A 25586-nucleotide genomic window follows, 5' to 3' on the forward strand; every position below is an offset into this window, starting at 1 on the left:
TGTGTCATGGCTTCAATGAATTCTTGATGAGGGCCGGGGGAGGGGGACTGAACCTGAGAAGCTTTACTTGGAGCATTTTGATACAGTTCAAGGTTAATCACTCAATAGCCTGGATATTCTGAAACGCTCAATATGTTTTCTCCCCCCAAAACACAAGGCAACATGCAGAGTACTTCCATGAGGGCCAGTTTCTCACTAGCCTTATAAAACATGAAAAACTAAGTATGAACAAGGTACATGAGCCCTGACACATCTTCGATTCATGGGAACACAACGTCTGCTTACAGCCTTGGCCTCAGAGGGAAGGATGCTGTGCACTGAGGATATTTCCAGTGTGTCAAGTTTAAACTAGCTTCTCCCCACGCTGGAGAGGAAGTATGGGCTTGTGGTTAGGGCAAGCATCCCGACATCAGCTCCCAGGTCTGCCAAGGACTTCCTGAGCAAAGCCCAGCTCCACCACTGTCCCTGCTTCGCTTTGCTACTGAGAGGCTAACGCACTGCTGCAGACACTGTCAAAGGATCACAGAATCATAGAATGACCTGGGTTGGAAGGGACCTGGAAAGGTCATCTAGTCCAACCCCCTGCAATGAGCAGGGACATCTTCATCTAAATCAGGTTGCTCAAGCCCTATCCAGTCTGACCCTGAACATCTCCACAGATGGGGCACCTACCACTTCTCTGGACAATCTGTTCCAGTGTTTTACCACCCTCACTGGAAAAAACTTTCTTCTTTACATCTAGTCTAAGTCTCCCCTCTTTTAGTTTAAAACCATTACCCCCTGTCCTATTGCAACGGGCCCTGCTAAAAAGCCTCTCCACACCTTTCTTATCAGCCCCATTTAAGTATTGAAAGGTCAAAATAAGGTCTCCCCAGGGGCTCGTCCAGGCTGAACAACCCCTGCTCTCTCAGCCTGTCTTTATTATGGAGAGGTGCTCTAGCCCCCTGATCATCCTCATGGCCTCCTCTGGACTTAACCCAACAGGTCCATATCTTTCCTGTACTGAGGGCCCCAGAGTCGAACTCAGGACTCCAAGTAGGGTCTCACAAGAGCAGAGCAGAGGGGCAGAACCACCTCCCTCAACCTGCCGGCCATGTTCCTTTCGATGCAGCCCAGGATACAGTTGGCCTTCTGGGCTATGAGCACATACTGTAAGCTCACATACGCCTTTGCATCTCCCAGTACATCAAGTCCTGCTTAGCAGGGCTACTCTCAATACCTTCATCCCTCAGCCTGGGGGTTGCACAACCAAGGACCCTGCAGTTAGCCTTATTGAACCCCATGAGGTGCAAATGGGCTCAGTTCTCAAGCTTGTTCTGGATGTGGGGGTACACTGTATTTGCATATAGAAGTCTGTAAAAGAGAAGCTAATTTCCAAAAGTACTTCAAAGAAATTTTAAGGTCAGACAAGGAGAAAAAAGTCTTTCAATATTTCCTCCACATGTAAAAAGAACATCAAATTATCAGCACAACAGATATGCCCCAGCCGCCAAGATGCACAACACCATAAAGGCAGCAAGACGCTACAGCAGTTAAGACGTGCCCTATATGCACACACTATATATGCTACACGTCTTCTCCACCAGCTGTTTTTTGTAGCTGTTGTCGATCAGCACTGGAGGCTAATTAGTTTAAGGGCACAGAAAATACCCAGTATAAGCTAAAAGGAAAAGGCATCCCATCATATCAAACTAACACAAAGGAATATTAGTTAGGAAGGAAAGTGAGGGAAAGAAAGAGGTAATGACAAAGGGTTTCTAGAGCTATTCCGTCTCGGAATGATGCTGCTCTTTCCTCTCACAGTACCTCTCCTTTCTTCTCGGAGCATGGGCAGGAGGTGAGAGCACGGGCAGACAGCCATGGTGCTGAGTCCCATCTAGCATGGGCTCCTACTGTGGAGCTAACACCCTCCTTGGCCAAAGAACAGGCTCCCAGACAATCCTGGCAATGAGGCAAGCATCTCACCATGAAAAGTCAGAAGAAAGGCAAGGAACTGCTCCAGTGATTTCCATCCACAGGCCTGGGTTTCTCTTAAGGGATTTTCTGCTGCTTGCCTCCAACCCCCAGTGGAGTTTATTTTTTTGTTTGTTCATTTTTAAATAGGGCAAAGATACAAACCCAGAGACTGAGCTTTGCCAGCTTCATGTTTTTTCACATGTGGCTTCATGGGGTCTCTCTTGCTTTACTGTGGTGCAACCGGAACAAATTCCAGGCTCTTGAGGAAGAATTTCAGTTTCAAGGGTTTACTTTCTGTTTTCGTTGGACTGACGAAAGTCAAAATCTCCCACATGCCCTGCCCGGGGTAGACCCCAAGCAGCAGGTGCCCCGCTTCCCCACAGTACCCCATCCTGACTGTCCTTGGGAGAAATGCGGGAAGTTTACTCTCCATGTTCATATAAACTCTGCTGTCCCCCAGACTGTCAACAAGTGCTCCAGCCAGCTATGCCCACTATGTATTTTGATAGTGACTGTTTATTATGAACACAACTATATTTCTAAACTAATTTTGTATAGACTAAGAAAAAACCATCCACTGAGCACAGCATAGCCTCTGCTAGGACTCTCAGAAGCAGAGGTCAGAGGCGTGATCTTGCTGCATAGTATTACAGAAGTGCTGGCACATGGTCATGGGGGAGATGGTTTTCCTGAAGTCATACTGTAGAGCAGATGCAGAACTGGATGTAGAAGCCAGTTTTCACAACTGACAGTCCAAATCTGCAGCAAGCCAAAGTCAAAGTCTCTGCCCAGGCTACCCAAGCCTCTCTGAAACAGTATACTGGAAACCCATCTCCTTGTGGATTAAATATCACCAGGAGACCCCAAAGAACAGATTGGAAACCAAATCCTGGTGTTCCAGCAACACTCTGAAACACTCCCAACATGATAATACAGGTCCCAGGTTTAGCCATTTAAAGGACAAAGGGCATTAGCAGGCAGCATCCCCAGAGAAGCACGCTGTCCAGTGGGTACATCACTAACAGCTGGCAACTAAAATAGGATAACAGCTTTGGAGGCTGTGTTTGGAAGGCACTGAGCCCCTCAGCTCCTGCTGTCTTCAAAAATACAAAGGGATGCAAAGCACTTCATAAGACTAAAAATGTCTACATATAAGTTGCAAGGCCGAAATGCATATTAAGATTAGTAAGTCATAAATAAGTCAATGTCTAAAATGAATGGCTTGAGATCTTTATATGGTGGATTCTCTTATGGAGGCACCCGTAACACCTTGGTATGTCCATGATACTCTGTTCCTTGCATTTATGTTGACTTCCAAGCGCTGTGGTTTGTAAACTCAAGTTTCTAGCAGCTACCCTTCCCTTCAGCTGCTGAACTGAGACTCTGCCATGACTTAAGAATAAAGATGGCTACTTGTTAAATTAGAGGTCAATTAACTCCACCAGTAGATGATGCCGCTTGCAATAACTGCTCTCAGTGGGTACCACTCTTCCTGTAAGAAGACAGAAGATGAAATGAGGCCTCCATTGGCTCTGGATGCTCTCTTGGGTACATGACATACAGCCCTGTGTATAAAATGTCAAAACAGCCCTGTCGGAGATTCACTGGCTGCTAAAACTGTGAAGATCTCACAGCACCGTGGATTGCTGTTGACAGAACAGCAGCGCCCAACATAACACATGCCTTGTTAGCAAACTGGAAGCCTCTCAGTAGTCTGGGGTGAGGGAATAATAGAGGAAGCCAACGCAACGCAAGCCAGGCCTGTGGAGAACAGCAAGTGAACGAACCTTGGCGGAGAGTCCAAGCAAACCCTCAGATTAGCTCCTTTTTCCCTCTTCAAACTCTCTCTTCTGCAAACAAGGGCAGTTTTCAATGAGTGCTTCCCACCATGTAACCCAGCTGCAGAAATCAGCAGCATCTTCCCCATAAATGCCCACAAACGGCCTGCACAAAGCAGTGGGAGAGCCCCACCGCTAGTTTTCAGACAAGCTAGACCTAAGGCAACATGCCGACCATCCCACCACGACAGTAGCTCTCTCCTACACATGCAGCTGTGCCCTTGCTTTTGGCACTCCTCCTGGCCACAGGGCACCACAGCCAGTGGTGAGACACCACAGGCACACTAAGCCAGGCTGGGGTAGGCATGCAGGTGGGCCGTGGGGCAGTGGGAGGCCCCAGACCACTGCGGTTCCTGGCTACGGCTTCTCTATCTCAGCCTTCCAGTGCCACTATAAACCACTTTCATGCTCCAGCAGAGCACTAAGACATCTCAGCATGGCGAATGCTGGGTCATCCCAGGGAGCCAGTATTGCTTTGGCAGGGCTGTGAAACAAAAGAAACATCAGCCTCAGAAACACTTCTTTATCCGCTGCTGCTGAAGAAACCAAAACCTTTATGTACAGTAACTTTGCTTTAAACAGTAACATTTGTGGATCCTGTTCTTAACCTTTTGCATCTGGCTTTCAAAATCTGCCCTGATCTTTTTCCATGTGAAGGACTATAGAGCTTGTTTGTGCTCTGGTGCTGGTGTGCAATGCTGCCAGAGAAGCGCACTCAAGCTGGCACAGACTGAAGCTGGTGAGCCACCCAAATTATAGTTGGGTGGTTCAGTTCCTCTCTATTTCAAGAAGCCTCTGGGTATAATGACAGGAAGCTTGCAGGCAGTTTTAAGCCAAACCTCAGAGGCTGGCATTCAGTCTGTGTTAAACACTCCTTATTAAAAGCTGTCCAGTCCGGATTCTGGGTGGAACTTTGATATCTGCATGGAGTAAAGAATAAGGGGCACGTTTGCAAAATCAATTGTGCAGTTTTTATATTTACTGCACGTTTACCACATATGTCATTTATTACACAGTGGAAAACCGTTAAATGCACAGTAGTTGTGCCAAGTGGCATTATGCTTTTAACAGCTTTATTCGTTTAACAGCTCCAGTTCTCATTATATTTTGCCATGTGGTACATGAGATTTTTATGCATTTAACAGTTTAAGAGGGTTCCATGGTATTTTCCTTTTATGTATTTCATACTGTGCCTGGGAATTTGTTGGGGGGTACAGGGGTTGCGAACTGTAACCCCTGTACCCCGACAAGAGAAAGCAAAAGGCAAAGAAAATTAATGATTAAATGAGGAAAGAAAATTTAATCAGAGCTCTATGTGTCAGGGCACAAATACCTGTAACAAGGACAAGGCCCTCCCATGTGCTTTGATAGCCTTTGATGCTTTGTTTATACGCCTTTCAACCGCTTACTTTACATCTATTTTAATGACTACAACGGTGTTTCCCTGCACAGAGGAAAAGAAAGTATGCAGTTTGCAGAGTGCATGCATCTAGATACTTCTATCCCACTCTCTCATACTCACAGTCACATTTGTGTATTTTTGTGTGGATACTGATGCCCTCTCCAAGCACAACAGAGCAACTTCATCCAGGATCAGAAGCAGCTCTTTTCACTGAGTAAACCATTCCTTCCAATGTGCTCTGATCTACTTGCTGCCCTTTCTACAGGAGTTCTGTCTGTCCTCCTTTCCACAAAATCTCTTCTGGTGCATTATATTTTTTTAAAGAGTTGGATGAAATTTTTAAATTAATGGATTCTCTTCAAGAATTTCACCCCAACCTAGGTTTGCCCACATGTATTTTTTACACCCAAGGTGGAAATTCACCCAGGAGAACTCACTGCAGTGCCCTCTCATGTCTTTTTTGTAAAAATGATTGGAGATGATGTGAATTATTCACATGGCAATACCATAGGCAGCACATACAACATGCAATAAAAAGGAAACACCTGCCTAACACACGTTTTCCCATTGCCTTCCCTTAGCTAATCATGTAAGAAAACAAATTCTTTACCTGCCAAATGAGAAGGATACCATCATTTTGCAAGGTCCTTGTCCCACTAGCAGAGGTGTATGTTATACACCACGAGTGGGAAAAGGCATGCATTTTGTACAAAAGGGGAGAAAAAGCTTGGCTGTGAGCTGATCCTTTTCTTAGCCTATTTCAAAAGGGAAAAGGAAACCACTTAAGCAGGCAAAAGCTCAAAACATGACAGGTTCCCCAGAGATGAAGATTATTATTATTGTAAGAACAGATGCATTTTTATTGGTGGGAGGAGGAGATGGGTCTAGTTTCAGTATCAGCGTTTGCTTTAAAAACAAAACCCCCAAAAACCCCGCAACAACGAAATCCCCTCCACCACTCACCTGACTTTTATTGGCAGCCACTTTGGCAAACAGAGCTTGAGATACCTTGGCCCTTTTCATCTCCTGTTGGATCTCGTCATAAATGGCAGCTGTGATGTTGACATTGGCGCCGTCCGCCTTAATGGGGAGGTCTGTTGTTGGTGTGGAGGTTTTGGCCTACCAAGAGACCATGAAAATAATAATTAAAAAAGTGCTGCTTTCAGCCCAGCCATCTGTGCAGAAATTATCAAAGGATTTCAGTCAGCTGATGCCAAACTGCATTAGCTACAGAGGGACACTTCCTGTCCATTATTCTAATCAGGTTAATTGTGATTGGAAATAATTGCAGTGCATTCCTATAGGACATGCAAAGCCCTGTCAACTCTCCCCCTCTCCCTCTCCCAGCATGTTTACTGAGCAGCTCAACAACATGATAGGTAGCCAGGGCCCTCGGCTGCAGGCAGGCGCTGAGGTTGGCTTTGCCAGCTAGTGACTGCAGCAGAGGCACCAGTCTTTACCTTCCCCCCCCTCTAAAAGTGGCCTACACCTTGGAGGAAGAGCCAATTCTCCCAGAAAAAATGAGTAAATGGGTAGAGGTCTCTAAATAATAAATTATTACTCAATTTAATGCACTCCCTCAAGTCTCCCTCATCCTTTATTAAAACTATATGTATGTCATCTGAGTATGTATGGTTTCCCAGCCTTGTCATCATTATGCTAGCCAGACAGTCACCTAATTTCACCTAGGAAATCAGTGGAAATGAAAAAAAAATAATCATTTCATAAAGCTGGGCTTTGGCATGCCTTTGATGTGCTGCCCTCATTCTCCTAAACTCATATTGAGATTTTGTGTATTCCACTGCACTCCTTTTAATTGAATGATTTCCCATCAGCTTCTGTGACAAATGAAGGACAATAACGGATGCTGCCAGTACTTTTCCTGGGCTGGACTACCCCTACAGAGCTGCTGTAGCAGGCTGCTACAAGACTTCTATTTTAAAGCCCCTTGGCTGTGGCAGTCCCCACAACACGTGGGCCAAGAGGGAGTGAGGGCAGCGTGATGCTTGCTATCTATCTATTGTCTATCTAAGGATAGACAGATCTCATTTGCTTGAAGAGGGGCTGATCACTGTACCCCTTACACCTTTGATGGGAAGTAGGTAGGTTATTGATACAAAAACTTGGTTTTCTCTTGAGATGTAAAGGTCCTAGGAAGCAAAACAGTCTGGGTGGGAAAGATGATACTTCCTGCTAAATCCAAACCTCCCATAAACCTTAGTGACATTCAGATATTTGGTCCAATTATAAACCTTTTCAGCTGGCTCCTGGTTTTGTGCCACAGTTGAAGCTTGCTAGAGTGCATCTAACGTTAATTTTTAGCTAGGCAGACATGCCCAAATGCCTATTTGTTAATGGGAGGGTTAACTACACAAAACCAAACCTTCTGAACTTCTCCTTCTGTTTTGCTGTCCTCCAAATCTTCCTTTCCCTAATGTTTGGTTTTGTACCAAAGGCCGCATTAATAACAGAGCCAAAATCCAATCAAGACAACAATCTAGACTAATCATTCTTCCTACTGCTTTCAGATAAACCTTTAACCAACTTGTGCCTTTTCCCTTTCCTATTCCCCAAGCTCAGTAGGCATCGTTCTGGGCTTATTCCCTGCCTGTCCCCATGTAGAAAGGGCCTAAGATTCTCTTGCTGAGTTTAGACCCCTGCATTCAGGCAGGGGCAGCTGGATGGCAGCTGGTACAGACCACAGACTCCATGCCCTGGGAGGCCAGTCCTAACCCGCTGCCATCCACAGCCATGAACACACACGGGGTACAGCCCAATGGATGCACTAACAGGGACACCACACTCTGAAAGTCAGTGTTCACAGACAGACAGTTACGGCGATTGTGGGAAATGTGAGAAAGCAACATAGAGATCATGGGAAGGAAGAGGACTGTCCAAATCTGTCAGAGCTCATTTAGTGGAGCTTAATTTTACCAAAGTCCTGCAGTGCTTCAGCGAGTATAAAAAAAGCCTTCCCACTCACTGAAGCCTTTGGCTGGTGCAGCAGCCAAGGTCACCACCGCCTCAAAGGCCATTACGGAGGCCTGAGATCCTGAGAAGAGCAAAATTAGCACATAAAAGAAAGATTTCAAATATAGCTGCATCCTACATGGGTCTCCTACACTGCTTAAGATACACAGCCACATGTCAGAAAAAGCCTGCCCTACACAACCTGAAAACTGTGCCATTTCTTATCCAATCGTTGAAATAAGTAGGGCAAGCACCAAACCAAAATAGCACAGTCACTAAAATATTGTATGCTAGAGACCCAGACTGAAAACTGGTCATGTTATTAAGGAGTCTGCCGTTCTTGGAATGTCTCATTGCAAACAGTAAGGAAAAAAGAAAAATAAGTTTGCAACCAGAGCACCAAAACCCAGAACCAGTACTGCTGGTCTTCCACAGAATCATAGAACAGAATCATAGAATCAACTAGGTTGGAAAAGACCTTTAAGATCATCAGGTCCAACCATTACATCAGGACTGCCAAGACCAGGACTAAATCATGTCACTAAGGTTTTTGAGCGCTCCAAGGGATGGTGATTCCACCACTATCCTGGGCAGCCTGTTCCAATACTTGATCGTCCTCTTGGTGAAGAAATTGCACCTAATATCCAGTCTAAGCCTCCCCTGGCACAGCCTGAGGCTGTTACCTCTTGTCCAGTCACTTGTTACTTAGAGAGAGACCTCCATGTGCACACAATAACCCTGAACAGCTCCAAGCCTCTTGCCCACAGCACTCACACCCATCTGCCAGATCAATCTCCTGTTCTCCCCCCTAAGTAGGGGACACCCTGCGAAGGGGGCTTGGGGCTGGGGATAGGCAAGCCGGGTTACTCTGCATGCCCTTACACCTGCCTGCGTGACTGCCCCAGCACTTCCACGGTATCTGCCAGTACCCTCCTCCTACCCAGCACACTCAAGCACCATTCCCAGAAGTACTACCACAGAAGATCGGTATCTATGGAAACCACATTTCCAAATGCCATCCCATGAACTTCTCCAGCACCCTAACACAATTCCTGAAAGGATGGTACAGGTCCTACTGCTGCTGCCTTAAAGCACCCTGATCCAGGGTAGGTAACATACCTGCTTGGAGAGCCAATGCTGCCAGGAATTGCTGTGCTGCACATGAGGCTGGCATTTGTCTCGTCAGAACTAATACCAGGCATATGGGGAAGCGCAGTAGCCGTGCTGCCTGCCCGGGAGCTGGGAAGCAGCCTCATTTGCAGAGGTGTCCAAGTTGTCAAAACAGCACCTGTGCTGACTGGTGCTGGCCCTCTGAGGGCTGGGGAAATGTTATCCAGCAGGCACAAGGCAAGCACTGGGTACACAAACCTTTGTGTGCTGCTTTAGCTGAGTGAAAACCTCACAATATTCTACTGGATTCTTCTAGCCAAAATAAAGCAAGGATGGGCTGCTTTATACTTCTGGAGTATGGTTTTCTATCAATGCTTGGCTCTTAAAAAGACAGGCAAAGCTTCCATTATTTTAAAGGATTTTCTAGCTACAAACATGGGAAAATGTCACATTTTGACAGAGGAACAAGAAGGGGCAACAGATACAATTTTAATTCTCACTGGATTGCATCTAAGCTCTCCATTCCCTTCTGTTATTGGATTCTAGTTGCAAAATCTATAGCAATTAATGTAAGTAGGAATAAGCTAATGCTTTCATGAATAAATACAAATGCAGAAAGTAGATACACTACTTAACCATTAAAACAGTTCTCTTGATAATTTTATTTTCACTGAAAGGTAACTAAAAAACAGAAGAGGTATACAATGAGTTTCCCATGGAATAAAAATTTAATGTTACAATTGGGTAGGCAGGATATACTTGCTTTCAATGAAAACAGTCCTGTACGTTATGTTTTGTGGCAATCTGCACCCAAACCCCTGGGTTAAACTGAACAAGCTCAACAGTTCCTACAAAATCAACACACCTTCCTTACGGATGATCACTCTGCATGTAAAACTACGTTGTCGTTCCACACCCCCCCCCTCCACTTACTTATTTTTAGCAGCTCTGGCTGCAGAATTCAGTATGAGAAGTGCTCAGTAATGCTATTCTAAGGACAGCTAACACAGCCCAAGACTTTGCAGGGTACCTGACTATGAAAGCACCAAAGCAGGAGGGTTACATGGACCTATTTACTAAAGATCAAGAGAAGTGCTAGAACTGACCCGTCATGTCTGCACAGTAGAAATTTCAAACTCAAGTTAGGCAAACATCATAACAGGAGTTAATCATCACCTCTGTGAAAGCACCTTTGCTTTTTCAGGGTGTATATCTGGGACTGTAAGCAGGCTGGTGAAAGGGAGGGATGACTGTTACAGTACAGTATGTGGATGCTCTTTCTTAGTGCAAAGGAACAACCTACCCATGGAAGTGGGTGGCAACAGCATGCTAATAAACACGTGCAGTTAAGTCAAATGAGATGACAGCTGGAGCTGGAAAGCATTATCCTCCTCCCAGCACACTGCTGCCCATCTCTACTTTCTGTACTTCAAATAATTATCCGTGTAAACTTCTAACTCAAGGACTGTGATTCCCTATGCATAATACAGAGCACACTGATTTCTAGCAATGTCTATCTCATTAACTGTCGACTTCTGTTCAATACACACTTGTTATCGCAACATATATGAATCTCTCCAAAAGCCCACAAATTTCCTCTGTATTTTGCAGACACATATAAGAAGTTATGTGCACTGTCTTTTTACAATGGATTCTATAATAGCCATTTAGTAGATGTATATCAACAGCCTATAGGTAATGCCCACATGGACTCTTTCAGGTACTGATGTTACAGACTTTTTTGCATTTACAGCATTAATTAAATCTAGAATCATCATGACAATGTTGTACTTGAATCCACTAAACATCTCCTAACAGGCACTCCAAAACCTTACAACAAAAGGATTCCCACACTTCATCTAGACAAGGGGAGCAACAGAGAGGGGAAGGGCAGAGAAAAACTTTCCCTGGACTAGTCCACGCAACAAACAGGAAAGGAGGGATCACATCTTACCTGGGGAGTTCTGGAGGAGCTTGGGCTGCTGGCAGCTGAAGACACCATGGTCACATTGGGGTTCATACTTCTCTCTCTCTCGTCCTGATAGATACGATCCCGCTCTGAGTCAGGCAAGTTGAGGAAATTCTGCATTGCCCTTAAGTTTACCAGGAGGGACTGGGAAGCTGTCCTTGGGTCTTCTTCTTTACGCAGGATCTCTGACAACAAGCCCTGGTTCAAAAAATTTAAAGGGGAAAAAAAAAAAAAAAAGCTCAGTCATATGTTGGGTTTTTTTAGTTTTTCCCTTTTTTCTTTAAATTTGTTTTAGTGTAACCAGCTGGGTTGCAATACTGAGAACCTACATCAGAATCGCATGGGCTCTCCCAGAGGGGATATTCTGTAGGAAAGCATTTGTCTTCTGGGGGCTGAGGTTTATTTTAGGACTGTCCTATTCTGGCGCTGTAATAAGCTTCTGAGTATGGAGATGCTGGATAGAAAGGTAGGTGCATTGGGTAGAAGTAATTGCAGTTACTACCAGGTGCTTGCTGCAAATATTTTAAGAGCTGTTAGATCCCTCTCTCTCCCTCTATCTCTCTTTTTACTTGAAGCTGGGAACACTTGGCAATCCTGTTCATCTTTGACAAATCTGCCAAGGTTGGTAAATTTAGTTTCGACATTTAAACAGTGCAGGAGGTTTATAAAGAAAAACGTTTGGCTGGTTACAGTCCGTTCATTTTGGTTTGGACAGTCATTTCTGAGGAGAAAAACAGAGCAATAATAAAGCCTTCAAATCTAGCTTTAGGGATTTAACCCATTCTTCTTTCATGCCTCATTTTAAGATACCGCAGGCTTCACATCACAACCATGAAGACCACGTTCATCTGCTTTTTACACAAGCCATTATTCCAGGAGGTAACGAGCACAGCACTTCCAAGAAAAAAGAAAGAGGGTGGGAAGACTTGGAGAGACGAAAATGTCATTAAAAGAGGCTTAAATCTAATGGGATTAAATTTCTGCATAACTGTACATACTCGACAGTTCCACAGGAAGTTAAAGGCACAACACACAAGCCTGGATCAGGGCCTACAGAAACTGCTAGGACACTGTGCGCCACCAGCTTCCCCTAGGCATCCCTTGCATCCAGCACTTCACAAATGGGTGTTTCACTCTAAAAAGCAGTAACAGCAATGGCTAACTGTACCGGTGTCCAGAGAAGCAGAAAGGGATTTGCCCACTGAGACTACTTATAACATATACCATAAGAAATGTTGGTTAAATGCTCATTATTTTAAAAGGCTATTCTGCCAGTATGTTTCCCTAAGCAGTCCAACACTGCTCCTGCTTCCTGCCTGCTGCGACCCAGAGGTTCTCTGCACCACTGCTCCCAGGAGTGCCGGCCACAGAAGCCATGTGAAATCCCAGTCACAGCTTGGAGGGCTCCCCTCGACCTATTGCTGTGAGAGGAGCAACATCCAGCAACCGCAGCTGAAAGGAGAACACGGTGCCCCAGACATGATTTAGCTGTAGCTGTTGACATGAGCATTCTGCAGTTACTTTACAGCCACGATCAAGGCAAGCTGCCTCACGAGTACAGCCAAGGCTTACTCCTTTCTTGTAAGAAAACTCTTAACCACAAAGTCAAAACCCTGTAATATTTAGTCTTAGTTTATTTTCTTCTGTATCAGTCTCCTCCAAAAAGCCTTGCTAAAACACTGCCGCTACAGTTGGCCAATTAACCAAATGCCAACATTTTTAGTATATATTGTATTTACCAGACTTCCTGACAAAACCAACAGACCAGCAAATGACTTATCTGTATCTGAAATCCTCTGCTAACTGCTACTAAACACCTACATTAAAACACACACATGAAAGCTCTACTTCAGCAGTGTTTATCCCTGAACTGCTCAAAACAAGCTTCACACACAACCTGAAGCTAGGCTGCACACAGCTCCATCTTTTCAGCTCCTCATCTACATAATCAAGCTAAGAGATTTCCAATTACACTTTCCTGCAATTATCAGGGTAGTTACCAGGAGGACTGGAGCAGGGAATGGAGCCATGGTGGGACCCTCCAGTCAGAAATGGAATCGGAAAGAGAAACCAGTTAGCAAAAAAGGTCTACAATAGGGTAAAGTATGAAGAAGGTGGAGTGCTCGGCTGGCATCTGGTGTTCTCTGGGACTCAACATAACTGCATGCTTGTACTTGACTTCTTCCACAGGGTCTACTACCCCTCAGAAGAGCTAGGGACATGCTGAAAAGCTTTCCAAAGCTTGCCAGGCTCACAGGCTGAGGAAGATTAACCAAAAAGGACATCACAGAAGCTTGAAGCCATGACTTGAATGATTCCAAAATTGATACAGCAAGTTCCTATTAGAACTTCTCCTTAAAGTCAGTGGAAATTTGTCCAAATACAGTAAATAAATAGCAGTTACACAGGCTCTCTAAATTCTTACTTTTTTTTGTGTCTGCTAAAGGATATATATCTTCTTCCTTTTTAAAAAGAAAAGATCAACTTCAAAACCTGATCAGTTTAGGTGGAAAGAACAGTACCTGGAAACTACTTGGGCTTCAGATTTCTAAGACAGCTTATTCTCCCTCTCATCTTAGCCTGGCTAAATTTATGGTCCAATTTCAAAAATGGAGAGCAGAAACATATGTGAAAGCCTGCCAGCAATTACTTTTCAGTGCAGTCATTGACTCCCTATGTAAATCAGATTCTCACAGGAACAAGTGGCTCGGTCATGGTACTCACTGCCTGGAACACCAACTCTTGTGCTTGAAGGCTCTGATTCATCACCAGAAACAGCTTATCATAGGGTAGATTCAGTGGGTTTGAACCCCAGCCTGCACCTCTCACTGCTACAAGGGTCTTGACTCTGCTGCAGTGATATAGCAATCTTTTGCATCACCTCCTAACGCAGGTACATGCTCCAGGGAGAAGGGACTATCTCCTTCCCCAGAATCGTGACAGAGGCAGCCCTTTGCAGAGCCAAGTGTTGCCTCCCCATGCCCCACTCCAGGCCCACAGGTAGGAAACCTGGTTGTAAAGAGGGTTTTTCTGCAGCTCCTCCAAGTGCTTTGGCAGCTTAGGAACCATGTAAACAGCAGGACAGATAATAAGAAAAGCAACTCAGAGTGAAAAATCTCATGCCCTCCTTCAACTGAAGATAAATGCCACCAGTAAACTACAGTGGCTAGATAGCTGAGCGATAGGGTAGGACAATAAAGTATCTTGAGAGCAATAACATTTACAATAACATAATTCTGAGCTACTGAAGTATACACAAACTAACCAGTGAGCAACATTCTAAAAAATAAAGTGATATTAAATAATCTGTTCAGCCTTTTTGTCACCTGCAACAAATTAGGCTTTCAATATGCAAAATATCTTCCTTGCAGAAAAACAAATGATCGTGATTTCACTTAATTGTAATTTAATGAGGCATAATGTATTTTTTAAAGCGATACACACCAGGTGTGTGGTGAGGACACCAGCCCAGCCAGACAAACCCTACTGTTTCTGTTTTTGAGAAAACCCTAAAGCTAGCCAGGGACTGTTTTCATTTCTGCAAATTATATTTCTACTGGAGGGGGTGAGGGAGGGAAACCCACAGCATTTGTACATTTGTTATAAAGCTCCATTGGCTAAATTAGCTGATTCTGACTGACTTCCATCTCACATATTAAAATAAATACACTAAAAAAAATGGTACTTTGCAGAGTAACCTACTCTGCACACCAAGAAGATGATCTTCAGGAACCAGGAAATCTCAAACTGATTCTGAATAGCCAAACAGATTTTCTATACCAAACACAGCTCTCAGGATACATTTTAGGACATGTAGCTTCATCCTATCTTTGCTATTCCGCTCCTGTGCCTCATTTGTAGAACAGCTGCTGAAGAGGCAACTGATGAGAAGTTTGATGCTCTCACAGGCCATGCTCACAGCGTATGCGCTACTGTGCAGGCACAGTCTGGTTTAGCCTTGAAAACTGCAGCACTTTTAAAATGAGACAATGGATCCATAATTGACTTTAAAAATAATACCAGTGGTGGAGAGAGTACGTCCAATCCAAATAGAAAAGTTGTTGATCTATTTAAGGTAGGAGTAATTTTAACAGTGCTCTTTCAAAGTAGCTGAAATGTAGTCCTTCAAGCCAGCAAAGTCACTGTCGTGGGTGTTTGCTTTGCACTTATCTGATGAAACACCATTTGTGAACTCATTTCTTTTATTTTTATTAAGTACAGGATTTCCAGCACAAACAACCCAAACCTCATGGGCAAGAAGTCTCTTTTTAAGCAATTTCTGAAAGACGATGCAGTACAATGTAGAGCAAATGTTCTTCAACTGACCAGCCATCGAGGCCAACACCAAGGCTTGACCAAAGCCTGCTGAAGGCAAGCAAAGCCTTTCTGCCTTCTTCCCAAAGGGCTTTGGCTCAAGCCTGGAAAGGGTGCAAATGAGATCTCAATGGGACAGCAGGCTGCACTGCCAGTGCCCGAATGCAGGACAGTTTTGCAGCCAGAGTTTTTCAAAAGCAATCTGTATGGGGGTGAGGGGGTCAGGCTGAAGTGCAGCCCAGACACCCATATCCTGGGGACAGAGGAGGATGAGGGCCATCAGGCAGCAGGAGACTCCCAAGCACTGGCCAGGATCTCACACACATTGGATGTGATGACTTGAACGGGAGCTCTGCTCCCCTTCATACAGACCTAAGCCATGTGTCTATGAGAGCAGGCACTAAGGTTAAGAAGGTTCAACACATGCTTGAGACAATCAAAATGCTGGCCAAGGCAAAAACTTAAATGAACCTGACTAATGTGCTAAACCTCAGTTTTTGTGTTCTGTATAAGGAGATTATATATATGAAGGACTTTTTTTTTCATACTTTTTGGTCTATTTATGTCTGTCCATACTTCAGCTATTGCCAAAAGCAACAGAGAAAATGCTGAAATACTAGAAAAATATTGCTCCTGTAGTACTTAAAGTTCCAACTGCTCTAAGGCCAGTACTTTTTTCTCAATAGAAAAGCTATTCTGCTTCTCACCAGGTACAGATGTGACTGATCAGGATCTGAAAATGTATGGGTTTATTCAACATCTGAACCTTAAAGAGGAGTGATGTACACCTGTCCCCCCTCCAGTTAAGCATGCAAGGCTGATTTCCAGCATGGAAAGCAGCACTTGAAGAACCCCTGGTTAGCTGCTCACTCCTACTGAGCTACACTGAAATCGTACCTTCAACCTAAACCAACAAACTTGATTTTGCCAGTCTGAAATGACATTTATATTTAAAACCGTCTGCTATTTGCGATTGAAAGCTAGAGGAGGCAGGTCTGCCCAGGAGCTCTGCAGCAGAAGCACTAACTTTGCATAGCCCCTCAAGGAGATAAAACATCACCTGCTGTGTTTTTCCCACATCAAGGGAGGCTTTTACCACAACATCTCTCTGCTATTATTCCAGGTCCCACCATCAATATTGTCTTCTGGGTTGAGTAACAGAGATTCAACAATTCTAAAAATACCTCTTCTTGCCTTCTAAGTATAGAGGTCTCAACAAGAACCTCTATATGAAATACCTGTAAGCTTTTTGGGACAGAAGCTCGTTTTCAAATGCTCACTGCTTTCATTCCATTCCCTCTTATCTCTTCCTAATACCAGCTAGGTTATGCAGCAGAACTGCTGGAAGTCTCTTGAAAATGCTTATCTTGGGAACAGGTCCAGTCCAATTTTGCTTATGCAAAATCGCTTCAGATAACCAATGGAACTTTTCTGAGTGATTAGCCAAACCAAGCACCTTCATACCCATTCTGCCACAGATTCCATCAGGCAAAACCATGTTTGCACCCTGTTCCCTGACCAACTCTTCTGTCTCAATGGCAAAGTGTGTGGTGTCACATTCCGCGTCAGTACATATGAACTTCGGAACTCAAGGGGCTTTGACTGGTTTTCCATCAGTGTGAATGGGAGACCAGCTGTCTCCCAGTACTCTACAGTGTAGCTGAATGCATCACGTCAGCCCCTCATTTAAAAGAAATCTCCTGATCTCTAGATTCCCTGCCTACAACCAGAGTATGAGCCTCATTCTTAAACTCATTTAACTAATGCTAGAATACATACATCTCAGGAGAGAGCTGCTTAGGCATTTAGAGGCTGATTTGAATAAAACTTATACAGGGTGCAACAATGACAATTTGATTTTTATTATTAAAAATGAAGTGCTTAAATCCTCAAAGAAAATGCCCTTATTGCATTAGTTTAATAAAGCCTCTTTTTTATTATGGTATCTCTTTTTATGAGGGAAGACAGGATGTGCATGTGGAGCTGAATGTGGATGCATGGGGTAAAGGAAGCAGAGAAAGATCGACCACCTGCGACCACAAAGTGCCACCGTTTATATGACACGCATGTCAAACCTTTACACCAAAATACGCCAGAAAATGAGCAAGACACAGAGCTCCTGCTCCCTCCCTCTATATATCCACGCATTTGCTTCCAATGCTCAGGACTCCTGTGCATCAGCTGAGCAAGCAGCAGCCTCCTCCTACAAGCACACATTCTGAAAGCCTGACTCACATGCTACTTAAAATCTTTTCATTCAGCCTATTGAATACAATTAAGTTAATTGAAACTGAAATTTTGGGCAGTGCAAAACCCACTGTTGGAACAAATATCCCATGTACCAAAAATCTGCAATTTATTAAATTAAGCACTTCCCTTACAGACTGCCTTCTTTCCTGTGAGCACAACAGAACACTGCTTGTGCCACATTACGCCCAAGAATAGAACAAGCAAGCAGCATGAAAGGGCTTCATGCAGTAAAAGAGAGTTTTCTATGGGGGAAAAAACAACAAAGAATCCCCCCAAACCAAAACCAGAACCCTTGCTAATTGAAAGTCTGTGCACAACGGGGCAGACACCATAGCAATGAATGCAGCATGACTGTCTCACTAGATACCCGGCAGAGAATTAAAGCTGCCTGTCTTCCTCTCACTGAAGTTGAAGGGAAAATTACTTGCAAAAGGAATTCTGTCCGGGATTTGGCTCCCAAGCAAGAAGAAGTGGAAGAGTTAGTTACTTCAAAAAAAACATTATTTCTAATCTTAAAGCTTCTTGGAGGACCCTTTGTAATCCCACTTCAGTTTGGGGTAATTTTGCCAAAGAAAGCAGAATTAAACATAAATGAGGAGTCACCATCCACCACCCTTTCTTGCCTGCCTCCAGAGCCTTTCTTTGGAGCTTCCTTACCAGCCACGCTCCTGCTCTCAGAGCCCCAGCCCTCTGTAACTGACTGGTGATGCCTTTGCATGCCCCAGAATTGTTATTTCCCCCTTCCTCACTGCAGTAGCCTGGACTTGCCCACAGTCACACCTGAAGCGGAGCCACCATTCAGCATCGATATTGTATTTCCTAACCCTAACTCAGTTTGGGGACTGAATCCCTCAAACAAGGTGGATCAGTTTAGTTTATTCAATTATAAATTTCAGTACATGCAAGGCTGGTGGGGTTTCCTCTTCCTTGTGCTTTATTTCCTTTAATCCCAAGAGATGCAGTTAAGACACTAGACAGGTAAGCTGGGTAAGTCCTGCCTTCTGATCTGTAGGCTGGAAAGCCAATGCTCTCACCTGGATCTACTCAGGGCAGGACAGAGGAAGCAGTGCTCTTTGGGAAGAGAGTTAAAAGCAGCCTGAACATGCCTGGTGTTTCTACCCAGTTCTCTTTCTATCTGGCACCACAACTGTTTCATTCAAAAAGCCTCAGGTCCACGGGTATTTCCAGTTTCTGAGGCTGTTCAGTAAAACAAGCACTGGCCACTCGCCCAAACATTTTACTAGTTTGGGCTATTATGTCAAAACATTGGCAAAAAAAGATGCCTAAAAAAAAAGAGATATAAACAGAAGCAGTCATTCAGTATAGGCTTTGCAGTCCACTGGGCACTTCAAAGGAGGAGAGAAGCAGTTCACCAACACAGTGATTTACACTGGACTCTTACAAACAGCCTGACCAACCAATCTTACTGCAACTCCACGGCCTGCAGTAAAGAGGGATGCTGAGGAAGTGGGGAAAGGAAGGAGATTATGTTCATTTTCCTTATGCAAAGCAGGACTCAAATGACGTATTTTCCAAGTGGGATTTTGAAGAGCACAGATCATTTCAGCACCTCCAGATTTGCTAAAATCTCTCCAGAGAAGGACAAGGCACATCTGAGACAGCATTTTCACAGAATCATAGAATGGTTTGGGTTGGAAAGGACCTTAAGTTCTTCTAGTTCCAACCCCCTGCAGTGGGAAGAGACGCCACATACAAAACCATGTCACTTCCTTTAAAATAGTCCTCTTCATTTTGCAACCATCACCGCCTGCCCGCTTCTCAATACATTACAACCTGCAACAAGCAAGCTTTGGTTATTACAACCTTTTCGTTGACACACGAATCCTGTGTTAAGAGACACTGCAGTGTAAGACAGAGATGGCACAAGGACTCTGCCCTGAGGACAGTCAAAATCCATGTGTGTACTCTCCTCCAGGAAGAAGTCCTGATAAAGGTATCGAGTATGACCATGTAACTTTCAAGTGTTTGATGGGCCTCATGCAGCTCTCTGCCTTCTATCCAAGCCCACTCACTGAGAACTCTCTTCTACCTGTCCTATTTGCTGAATAAATAGGCTTTTAGGTTCCACAGTAGGATGAATTAAAATTGTGATACTGACTCCCCAAAAATAAGCAGAAGAGGCAGAGGTGAGCCCAACACATTTACTAAAAACCAGTCATACACATTTTGTACCCAGTTTCAAAGACATTCACTGTGAACTTTTTTAACTGACTGACAGAAACCCTCTTCATGGTTAACATAGCCTGGGCCAGCTCCTAGCCAAACACCCCATGCAGCTCTCCCATGGGCAGAACAGCATACGAAGCTGCCTGACATCCAGTTCTCATATCCAACTGGGACCTCAGTGGGAACACTGTGCCCCACGTAATGCACAGGATTTGTCCCTGAGCAGACAACATGGCCACAGGTACAGAATAATGTAATAGCATCATATAAGCAAATACTGTTGTCTTAAGTTATGTATTTCCAACTTTCAGAGGAAGATCTGGATGTTTCACAAACCATACAATTACACCCCTCCTTCTTCTGGTCCTTCTCAAGTCCCCCTTCCTTCACACACATGCTTACATGCATGTGTCAGCCATTTGTTCCAATGGATTTAGCCTAGTTTGGATCAAAGCTTCCTCTACTTCATTTAACAGAGTTGCTCAGATGGAAAGTCTCAGGGGAGAAATAATGTTAGTAAGAGGGGTTTTTTTAGCATTGAGTATGTAGGTCATTGGACTTTAAAATAAATTAAGAGAATAGTTTATCTATTAAACAAGCCTCGCAGTACATATTTCATGAGGCTATAGTTAATTATAGGCTGATGTGCACCACAGAGCTACTGCGAATGAAGATTGTTTAAACAGTGTCCCATAATGCAGTGATTAATACAATTATTAGCTGGCTGGCATACAGCAGCTATTATTTGGTACCATCATGAGAAACAACAGACTGCAAGTTTCTAAGGCTGGCATTTCCTGTGAAATACAACAAACCCAAACATTTCCAGAGAGAAACACACGCCTTTCGGCACCTCCCCAGGAGAGGCTCCTCAGAGGCAGCAGGGAAAATGCAAGGAGGTGAGATTAGACTTGACTTTCCACTTGATGTGCCTTTTACAGAGTTTGCTTCTCCACCATGAGTGTATGGGAACATCCTACACCTTCTACTGTGCAGTGCAAGGCTGACTATCTGAGCAACTCTTCTTCATACCTCGAACAGTCTCTGAGCTGTTCGAGGGGAGCTGGATCCGAGTTAAAAGCCAAGGACAGGGAAGCATAAATGTGCACCTATACTCTTTTGCTTCAGTGATGGCTCCTATGAACATGATGCACTATAGGTAAGATCTACTGGTCTCCTATACTAAGGCCCTGTAGACTAATGAAACAGAGCTGTTGAGATGAGCAAACCTTTTACGGATGTTTAAGACTCACTTGCTCTGGAATCAGTGTCATGGACTTACTATGGACATATTGCTTATGATATAGAGCTAAGTTGTGGGTAATTTCTTTTATATGAAATTATGTGCCTGATCTCTTGTAATGAGGCAATCAAATTCAGGGAAGATTTTTTTAAAGAAAAGCTAGAGAAGTTAGTACACCCCAAGATAAATGTCAACAGGAGGAGAGGGGGAATGACAAAACCAGTCATACTAGCACCCCGAATTACAGACATCATTTTACACTGAACTCAAATGTAAACTAGGCAGAAAACAAAGCACTCCATCCCATTCCCAGGTGCAGCCCTGCCCAGGAAAGGTGCTTGGCACCTTCTCAAAGCACATTACCTTGGCATGTCCACTCCATACTGCCCACGTCTGTGCTCCCAATGAGTGAGCCCGGTCTGAATGGTTTCCTAAATCATACAGGGTATTTGAAAATGCTGTCAGGTGTGACTGGCCCACAGTTACACAGGAGCCACTGGAGTTGGGAAGAAACCACATTTTACCCAAAGATCTACTTAGTGTCCTAGATATATGTCAGAATATTGCAGGAGGTATAAAAAGACAAAAACCCCACCATCACCCTCAAACCATACTGCAGCTGATGTAGTCCAGATTTCAGATTATCCATCGAGAGTGTGGCACAATCTCTACCACAGCTGCTATCAAACACCATAAGCAGATACTGTGTGTGCCACTGCTAGGCAGAGGCCAGAGTGGTCTCTCTCACACGCTTGCCTTTTCTCGGCTGTCCTGGAAAGTCATTATACAATGTTTGGTCAGCAATACGCAAGTCCTGGGGCTTTCTAGACACTTGGGGCTTTTCTAGAGTCAAAACCTTGCCTCATTTTAAACACTGTTGATTTACCACACAAGCTGTATGACTGCCTCCTTGTTGGGCAATGAGCTTTTAGTTTAATGGTGGACTCGCCATTACCATTCCAGCTCTCACAGTATGGCTAAAGCAGAGCTTCATGTTCAGTGACAGCAGCAAAATCCTCACCAGCAATACTGCTGATGACCTCTTGCTCAAGTTCAGAATATGTCATTTTGTCAATAACATCTACCTTGATTATACCAGGCTTTACATACAACAGGTTATGATCCCAGAAGGATGAAAAGCTTTTCCAAATTAAAAGCAGCATTTTAAAGAGGAAATACTCATACATTCCTATGTAGTTTTCATTTGATATCCTCAAGGCTAACCCCAGAACTCAAAGTCACATTGATTGGAAGGGAATGTTTTTTCTGAGTGCAGCCATCTTATGAATTTAATGGAAGAAGGGAAGTAATAAAAATGTGCTCCATACTTTAATTAGTTCCCTCATAACATGGCATTTCCAAAATGGCAGTGCCAAAGAAAATCATTAATCCAGGAGAACAGACAAAGGTGCTGTATGGGGCAAGGGACAGACCTCCAGGCCACACACATGCACCCGTTTTTTCTCTTACAGGTAAAGCTTACCTCAAAAACCAACTACAGTTGCCATCCCTCCCCCCCCCCCCCAAGAATTGATATTAACATTAAATATTAAGCCACTTTAAAATTCTTTAGCCTTCCTACAGAGCATCAAAACTGATAGATCATATTTTGCACATCTTGAATTGAAGCAAGATAAATATAAATGGTCTTTCTGAACAGACATTCACCCTGTGTACTCCAGGTGTTAGGCTTAAGCTGACCCTACCATGCAATCACTTCAACATCTGCATTTCACTAGGCAAGTGAGAAAACACGTGTCAGATGTATGGAAGCAAGTATGATCTGCTGCAAAGGGCAGACATCTTTCCCAGCAGTCAGTCTTTCGGCCTATGCACACTTGTCTTACACATTTCTTGTGGCAGTAGCCTCTAGCACTCGTTGTGGCACAACAGGAAGGTACTGAGGCAGTGATAGAAGCCCAAAGATACTTCTGACTCTCATTGTTTCTTGTTTTCTCTTCCTGGTCATCAGGCAGCGGCAGATGTGGAGGTTTATAATCACAGGGAGGAACTCAGGGAAGAACCCACATTAGCAGAATGGATGCTAGAGAACAAAGCTCAGGTAACAGCACAGAAAACAAACAGCAGTTCCAGGAAAAAACAGCCATGTTCAATCCCAACAGAGACCGAGTGAAGAAACGAAGCATAGCTTGACCTGTTCGTATGCACACCTCCTGCCTTGGTCTGCAACAACCACACAGCCCCACAAGAGACACAACTTTGCCCCCTCAGCACTTCTTGATTATAGAATAAAAATTGATACCTGTGTGCGGTTGAATGCTACTCTTGCAAAGACAGCTTGAGACACACTGGCTCTCTTCAGCTCATCTCTGACTTGCTGGTATATATCTGGAGAGACTTCCACCGATGAATTTGATGGCTCTGGTTTGACAGCTCTAGGGATGGGTGGATGATTCAAGAACTGCTGGTTGATAGCCTGTGGATGCTGGTGAGCCAACAGCCGGCTGACAGCAATCTGCTGGTTTATCAGATGGGCCATTGCTATCTGCTGCCTCACCAGTTGTGGACTGAGCTGAGGAGACAGGAGCCCAGGGTTTATCATTGTCTGCATCGTTGGCACTTGGTTTCGGATTGGAGTACTGTGGTGAATTTGGCCATGAGGAGACTGTTCGTTAGTTTTTCCCAAGGTTGCCAGCTGGTTGATATTTGGTAAGTGCATGGGACGTTGACCAAGAACACAATAGTCTGAAAGGTTTTCTCTTTCCACTCTTTCCACTGTTAAAAGAGAAAAATTTGTTTGCCGTCATTCCAGTTTGCACTTACAAGAGGACTGTTAGGGTAAGGGTTACTACAGGTGACTCTACGCAACAGCACCTGCTTTAGTTTGCAAATCTACCCTTGCATAAAAGCTTCACTGAAACATAAGCAAAAGCAGCACAACGTAAAAGCAACAACAATAATCAACATTCTTCTGGACTTCTCAGGCACCACCCAGTGCTCAGGAAGATCTCCTTATCAAACCAGTAACAGGTATCTTCTCAAACCTCATTTCCTAAAGAAACAAGCTTGGACATTTCCACTTACAATGTCACAAGCTTTCAAGCATGTCACAGCAAACTGAATAATACTTATAAAGGAGTCAATGTTTCAGAGTCACTGGCATCTAGATGAAGGAAAGAAATCCAAACTAGTATCCACTCACATAAAACTCAGTGGAAACCAGACCACTCCCTGTGCAGCTCATGGAACTGCTTCTCTCTACAAACTCAGCAACTATTATAAGTAAAACTCTACCTTGCATTCTGTGTGGATGAAGTTATCTGGTAACATCAATTCACTTGGGAGCAATAGAGCAGAATCATGTTGCTTGTGTGAAAGCATGCTACAAAACCATGCAATTCACACATGAGAAAATTGTAAAGCAATCGCTCCTATACCCAAAGCCTCATCACTATGAGTCTGTCCAGAAACCTTAAACCAACTCTGCATGAATGCGCACTGTAAAGAAAGTGACTTCACTCTCCCCAAAAACCTTTGTTTAGCACAACAAAGTCCCATGATCCCTAAGTGACACCATGCTACAGAAAAGGAAACACTGCACACAAAATGCATATACTGTGATTTTATATACTGATACATATTGTCCCTTTTCAATATCCTATGTCAGCAAAATCGCAGTATCTTTTCATGCAACTGAAAAACTGAACATACATATTACAAAACTAAATTTCCTCTAAAAGTAGTACTTAAAATACAAAATTAAATTTAAAAATTAAGTAAATAAAAGTGCTATTTCGGTAATTTTAAGTAATCAGAAGTCATTTTACAGTAGGTTGTAGATTCCATGAGCCTCATTACATGCAGTTGGATAGGCATTTATATAATGGTCTGATATAAAAGTGTTCAGGGACACATACCATACAACTAGAAGACTACTACCTCACCACTGTATTGATCTCAGCAAATAACAGGATAGGATTTACTTCATAAATGCTATAATACTGTTATAACTTGTGTAAATGATTAACAACTGTACAAGGCTTTGGATTCTTTTTTAAAACTTAATCTATGTAACACTTTGAAGCTTTCCACAGTTCATACTCAGGATGACAGTTTACTGATGACTTTCTCTGTTTCCTTCTAAATAGAAGGACAGCTCTTTTCACCTTCCAGGGCTAATCTCAGACAGAGAGGGTTGAATTCTCACTGGGAAGGGAGTCATACCCTGAATACACACAAACTCACACAATTACTATCTTTAGAGCTGTCATTCCAGAACATCACAGGTACTGAATTTTACAACTAGGTGAATGAGTACCCAGAATTTTCTTGTCAGAAATTTTCACTCGCTCTTCCCATTCTTTTAGAGGAAAGGCCCACATCATC

At 43.7% G+C, this 25586-nt stretch overlaps 1 protein-coding gene across 1 annotated transcript in view; it reads right to left on the minus strand.

Annotated features, from left to right (window-relative positions):
- Positions 1–25586, minus strand: part of SATB2 (SATB homeobox 2) — a 130511-nt gene that overhangs the window by 29682 nt on the left and 75243 nt on the right. Inside the window, exons 7-9 of the mRNA XM_034065758.1 lie at positions 23503–23975; positions 11231–11443; positions 6160–6315 (exon numbers count right to left, since the gene is read on the minus strand). Coding sequence (XP_033921649.1) covers positions 6160–6315; positions 11231–11443; positions 23503–23975 — 842 coding nt within the window. The remainder of the gene's footprint in view (positions 1–6159; positions 6316–11230; positions 11444–23502; positions 23976–25586) is intronic.

Source organism: Melopsittacus undulatus, chromosome 8, assembly GCF_012275295.1.
Source record: "Melopsittacus undulatus isolate bMelUnd1 chromosome 8, bMelUnd1.mat.Z, whole genome shotgun sequence".
Classification (NCBI taxonomy): domain Eukaryota; kingdom Metazoa; phylum Chordata; class Aves; order Psittaciformes; family Psittaculidae; genus Melopsittacus; species Melopsittacus undulatus.